This window comes from Drosophila willistoni, assembly GCF_018902025.1.
Source record: "Drosophila willistoni isolate 14030-0811.24 chromosome 2L unlocalized genomic scaffold, UCI_dwil_1.1 Seg196, whole genome shotgun sequence".
Taxonomy (NCBI): Eukaryota; Metazoa; Arthropoda; class Insecta; order Diptera; family Drosophilidae; genus Drosophila; species Drosophila willistoni.
This window is the reverse complement of record NW_025814048.1, coordinates 5,602,767-5,609,534: the sequence shown is the minus strand read 5'-3', so window position 1 is coordinate 5,609,534 and position 6,768 is coordinate 5,602,767. Positions and strand designations below refer to the sequence as shown.

Sequence of the window (6,768 nt, the reverse complement as noted above, 5' to 3'; positions counted from 1 at the left end):
ACAAAAACGAGAAAAAAAAAGAAATTAAGAGCATAAAGAATGAAAGTTAATACCCACACAGCCATCTGGCGGTGAGACGTTTTTTAAATGAACCGCCAACTTGAGGAATTTGAAAGCAATTTGACAATCTGGCAACTCTAGAAAACGATAACATCCGACTACAGGTAAAACTAATTAAACGATAAAGTTGGCCAGAAAAGTTGACAAATTAATAGTTACACAAAAACCTTTTTTAAATAAGGCAGTTTAATTATAAATAAATATTACTTTATTCGAGTAATAATTTCTGTATTTATAGAAAGTTTAAAAATGTGAAAAAAGTTGTCAGAACCTAAATGGCTTCAACCTTAGAGTATTAATTCTGAGCCTAAAGAATATCCTATGGTTAGATCAACATTTTGATATTTATTTCTAAGTTTTGCGATTTGAAATTGGAATTCGATTTTTTTAAATTTGTTTTATTTATCTATAAGTTTTAAATAGTAAACTTAAAACTTCTGTTTCTGTTTTTTTTTTTTTTTTGACTTTGATACATTGAAATTCAGCTTGACCTCCTAAAGATAAAATATTTACAACAGTCTAAAAAAATATGAAGTCTTTTAGCTTACATTAGGATTCTTTAAGGCACATCCAGATAGGTAGGTTCCTTATATGGTGGCTAGACTGTAGCGAGTTTGGTTCTTTTGGAACCAGTTCCATTGCCAGTGATAAGCAACAGCTGAGCGAACGTTTTGCTTTGTGAACAATCAACAGTTGATTTCCGACAAACAAAGAGAATGTGAAAAGAAAAAAAAAGGAAACCAGAACAACTAGATAGTCACCCGCATAGGCAAGAAAAAGTGAAAAGACCCCACCCAGTCCACTGCTGAAACAAAATGCATTCCGGTCAGAGCCAGACTCATGTCCAGGGCAAGGAGAAGATCATCAAGAGTTGGTCGGGCATCGGTGAAATCGCCATAATCAAAGAGGCAAGTAAGGCTCAAATCAAAACAGCAACATTTAATGCTGATTCTATTAATTCGATTAGGTTGCCACCAAAGGTGAACATATTGATTTCTGTTTGGAATATTGGTCACAGAAGCGTAAGATTCCCCTGCAGGAGTATCGTCATTATTTCTTTGATGTCGTCCAGGCTTATGTCCAGCGATTGCTCTCCGAACGTCTTGTATGTAAGGCGGAAAATGTTCTACGAAATGTGGAAAAGGACGTGAAATGCTTCTTCTATCAATACGCCTGCGAGTGCCAGGACGAGGAACTCTCTGAATTTGTTCTTGACCATTTGAGAAGCAAGGAATCCCAGCTTTATGAACAGGAAGAGCCTGTCCTGACTTATTATTGGTCTTTGGTCCAACAGTTACGTGAATGCAGTTCATTAATGACCCGGCATAAGGTTCAAATTCCACGTTTAAATATCGAGGCCTTGATGTCTTTACCGGAAGAGTCACTGCAGCTGCTTTTGGTTGAACTTTACTTTGCCAATGGCAATGAGACTCTTCTCGTGGAGCTCAACAAGGAGCTTGTGTGGCAGCATCTGGTAGATAATCAACTAATGGATAAACTGCTTAAATGGCTCACTTGTCGCCAGAGAGCAGGGGCTACAGTTCAGGCAGAGTCTGCCCCATCAAAGTTGGAGCAGTGTTTTGAATCTTGGCCCATTGATGCATCCATGTATGATTATGGCGTGGAGCAATTGAAGCAACCTTGTGAAGTTTTGCGTAATTTTTTTGCCAAGGCTGGTTACTTCTTTGCCGATGAATCATCGAATATTTCCACTCAGCTACGTCGCCTATGCACCATGGGTTGTCTTCAGGACAAAGAGCATGCAGATTGGCTAAGCCAACAGCCCTTGGCCAAGTATTTGTTCGAGCGTGGCTATTATAGACTTTTATTGATGGATTGTGTACCCACTGCAGCTCTGGAAGCGCTAGCAAATAGTCAAAGTGAACTCGGGCCACTTCTTACATTAATTATGGACCTCAAGAAGCATCCATTAAACCAAACTGAGGGATTTCAACTGGTAAGACTTGATGTAAAACTCTTGCCGCGTTCTTCTTTATCGTTGTATTACCACTTGCAGATAGCCCGCAGTGTTCAGACATATTTAGAAGAAACCCATCATGGAGTAGAGCCCTTGGAAGAGCATCCACTTTTGACATTTTATGATTTCTTAAATCAAGAACCCAGTATTGGACTGCTAGAGGGTTTCCTCACATCAACCAGTCTGAGTCGAGTGCCTTATCTCAAGTCTTTATCTGCAAGATTCGATCATGGACCAACAGGTCATCCCTCAGGAGTCCCAACGCCTCACGAACTTTTCCTTAAATTCAAAAAGATCAATCTGGAAGCACATAGTTCGGAATTGTGGTCTTTCTCAAACTCCCGCTTGAGTCAGCGTTATGCCAGAAAGTCTCAACTGAATTATACCCATTATATAAAGCAACAAAGAAGTGCCTATGCGGTTTATTATTTGATAACCGAACAGCTGCAGTTATATGGCCAAATAACACGAGCCCAATTGTATCATGCCTGTGAAACGGTCACCCAGTTGGCCTTACGAAATGCAGGAGATGCCGATCTGGTCACTCATTGTGTGGCCTGTTGTGAGATGTTGGGTTTCGATACACAACTTTTGAGAAGTTTTCTTCTGCTGCAACGGCAATTGAATAGCAAATCCCAGACGGAATATGTTAGCTACTCGCAAATGCTTGGCCATTGGGATCAACAAATTGTGAAGCAATTGATAGCCCAGCCCAAAGAATTCCCCTTGGAATTGTATCAATCTCTCATATGTCTGGCTAATCGCAATGCTTTAGATGAATTTCCAAAGAATTTGCTTAAATATTATGCCTCACGAGATGATTGGTGGCCTTTGCTATTAATTTTTCAATACTTTGATTTGCCTTTGAGTGAACTAAAAAAACTTTTAGGTCACTTTAAGACTAATTCTTTGGGTCTTCATATGCTACAAGCTCTTAGCTATGATTGCCCTCCTTTCTCCACCACGACAAGTCATCATCACCATCATCATCATCATCATCATCACAAGAGAAATTTCAGACGTACAGAGCAGACTACAGCTTCATCACAAGATACTTTGACCAATTCCTCAAATAGCTCCAATCAAGATGCTGGAAATCTATCACAAAGAATCAGAGATGAATCTTTTTCGTGCAATAATCAAGATCTATTTGCCATTCTGCTAACCAGCTCCACGAATAATCTGCCTGATGGAGAGCCAATCGAGAATATTGGAAAATTCATGGACATGATGTATAATCAAAATCCACAATGCACTTGGCTGAATCTATTAAGAAATTGTGTGAAATATGAAATGCCTATTTTGGCGGTGCTGGCCACCACTCTGAGTGAGCAGAATCGCGACTGGTGTTGGCTGGTCTGGCTGGCTGTTACGAGTGGGCAATGGGGACTTTTGGTAAAAGAGGCTCATCTCTCCTTAAAGGATAGTAATTCAACCAAGTTGATATGGTCTCTGGTGCGAGGAGCCGTCTTTGAAGGTCAGGTCAATGCTTTGCTGCATAGTTTCATTATATTTCAAACGGTGAGTGAACATTTTTAAGGGCTTGGGAAATAAATTCTCAAAGTTTCACTTTCTTTAGGATTCCAAGTTTACACATCTCTGCCGATTTCTGCATTTGACCAGTCACCAGGAGGACTTTAGTGACTCAACCATAGACGAGTTGCGTCAGTTTTTCTATTACCTAAGTCAGGATCGGGTTAATTTGCCTTTGTGTCCTCTACAGCCACGTAAATTGCTGATGAAGAGTTCCATTAACCTGCTTCTCACACAATTGGAAAAGAATTTCGATTGCATTCTGCAACAAGAAAGATTTCTTAATTGCATTTGTCGCTCAGATGTGGGTGATATTTGTGATCTTTTGGATTTTTGCCTCTTGGACAAGGTCTTTGCTGTGTCCGCTAAATGGATGAGACAATTTTCTATTGATTTGGAGCAACTTGTGGGTCGTAACAGTCCGGAATATCAACGACTGGTGGAGAATTTAACAGAGGTCAAAGCCTATGAAGAGGCTTTAGAGGTGGCCTCAATGCTTCAACTGCCGCTAGATGATATTGTCTATGGCAAATGGCTGGATGAACTGGTCAGGGGAGAGTTGCGTCCCCAAGTGGAGTATGAAAGAGAGATTGAGAAACATTTCTTGCCACCAGCCATATTGGTTAACTTCCTGCTACAAGCAGCCAATAGAATATCGGGTCTGAAACGTTATGAGCTTCTCAAAAGCTGTCTCAGTGTCATCAAGCAACATCATTTATTTCCCAATGAATCCTTCGATAGAGATCAAATTGAATATGATATGACATGGAGTTATCTGGAGCTAGCCGAAGATGAATTGCCAGCAATTAAAATCTATTATTCAGAATATTTTGAGCAAATAATGCTTAAAGAACGATGTGTACTATATAAATCATTTGCGGAACTGAAAGAACTGGCTGGCATCGATGATCTTAGTATAGCAAACAAATCAAAATTAACCCCAGAGATGGAAACACGTTTAAATGAACTCCTAAATACTCTACTCGACGAGGGAGACATTGTGGAGGCTCTGCGGCTGCAGGAACTATTCGAATTTCGACCAAATGATCTGCGTTTTATAGTCTTTGCCATGGCTCTAGCAGAGGGTATGACCACCATAAGCACTTTGGCCATCAAAGAGCGTCAACTGCTGAGTGAGGTGGAGAAAGGTGCATTTCCCAAATTCAATAGAATCTCTCTGAATCAGAGATGTGCCAGTGATTTATCCGATAGTCTATCCGATGCCGTCGAATTCGAAGAGATTCCAGCCAAAGAGAAGCAACAGACATTGGATACCCTTCTGGGCATATGTTCAAAGCTAAAACATGGCGTAGAACTGGGCAGACGCATCGTTATGGCTTATAGAGCAGCCATGTACTTGGATAAGGAGTACATGGATGTGTTGCGTACCAAAGATGCCACAATATTACTGAAAAGTGCTGCCGATGAGGATTGCTTGCAGCGACTTTTAGTTGTGAGTGATATTCACATATCGACGAGAATGACACCGTTGGAAATAGCTGAAAGTTTGGCTTTAGAGCTAACCACATGCATGGTTCGGCCACGTTTCTATATTCTGGAAGAGCCAAGAAATGCCTTACGAAATGCCAATCTCTGGGGTCATAATATTGATCGTGACTTTCATTTATTCCTAGAACTGGCCCCGAATACCACTCTCCTTGGCAACTGTTTAATGGATTATTGTGATGCTTTAAAATCCTACAGAAGATTTCAGGATAATAAGCCCCATGAGGAGAGTGAGGCCTTTGAACGTCTCTCACAGATCATAGCACGCTATGGCATACCGAAATCCGTTAATGCTGGACCACAAGTCTTATCGCATAAGAAACATAATCAAATCTATGTGGAACTACTGATAAAGGCCCATCTATGCTTTGTCCATGAGTGCTCCATGGAGGGCATTGCCAATGTGCTGCAGCGAGCCAAACACTTGAACAGCCAACTAACCAAGGCGAGATCTTGGTCTCTGATTGTACGTCTACTCATCGGCATTGCCCGGTATCGAGAAATGTATTACTGTTTCGATGCCCTTATAGACAATGATCAGTTTGAATCTCTACTCGGCCAATTTGAGGATGATCAGAAGTTGGGCCTGCGCCAGGCCATCTTAAGCTATTTGCGTGAATATCAACCGAATAATGGCAAAGAACTGCTACGATTGGCTGCCCTGCATTTCCTCATGTACAAAGAGCTGGCCGAAATGTGGGCCCAAGATGGTCAGGGGTTGATAACACGAATACGTCACCAATACGAACAGGCAGGCAAACTGAAATGTTGCAGCGAAGTGCAGAGTTTACTTCAACGGGCCATGGAGAACTTTAGCCATTCCACAGAGAATTATTTATTGGATAACAAACTGCTTTTGGCCCAACAGAATGTAGCCAAGGCAGAGTTAATGGCCATGCAATTGGACCTATGTAACAATCATGCGGAAAAAAGGATTACCTCAAACATGATCACGTCAAGTACACCAATTTGTGCAAGTGTTCTTGGCGTTGAATCAAGGGAACATTTTCGCGACTTGGTCAATACAAATTTAAGGTGAGAACTGCCAAAAAGAAAAAGTCCAGAAAAATCTAATATAATTTTCATTTAGTGTGCCCCAATCATTGATATTGAGTCGAGCCTATGGATACGATCTTAATTGGAGTGAGGCATTGCTGTGTCAATTTGTTATCCTTCATAAAGGAAACTATCTAAAAGAGTATCTTTGTCATCAAGTCATTAATGACGACATTATTGAACAAGCTGTCAAGGGGTAAGTTAATGGCTTACGTATAAACTATAGTTAGAGAAAACTAATAATCTATTCGTGCCCCTCGCTCTCTCTAGATACTTGGTACAATCTACACAAGGTGCAGTGTTAAGTCGCCAACAGGAAGAACAATCTCTCGGTCAGTTGGTTAATTTAATTAAATCGGTCACTCTTAAATACAAATTGGCCTCCATGCTGGGTCTAAAGACTATTGTAATGTCTCTGATTAACGAATCGACGGTTTATTATCTGCGCGATACAAATTTCGGTCGCAAGGAATTCCCCAATTTGGTCGATTCGTGACACATTTGGCTGGGCTTACACCTAAAGCCAAGGTTCCATAATAACCACATACAATTCATTTTAATACATAGATATATATTATATAAAAAAGTGATGTCATTAAGTGATTTATATTAAATGTCAAATTTATCACCAATAA

General features: G+C 40.4%; 1 protein-coding gene across 1 annotated transcript; it reads left to right on the top strand.

The window, feature by feature from the left end:
• Positions 1-660: 660 nt before the first annotated feature.
• Positions 661-6,768, top strand: LOC6640028 (spatacsin). The gene is made up of 6 exons (XM_002063254.4): positions 661-968; positions 1,028-2,017; positions 2,078-3,559; positions 3,618-6,112; positions 6,168-6,329; positions 6,404-6,768. Exons 1-6 carry the CDS (start codon positions 876-878, stop codon positions 6,627-6,629), a joined length of 5,448 nt encoding a protein of 1,815 aa, XP_002063290.2. The 5' UTR covers positions 661-875; the 3' UTR covers positions 6,630-6,768.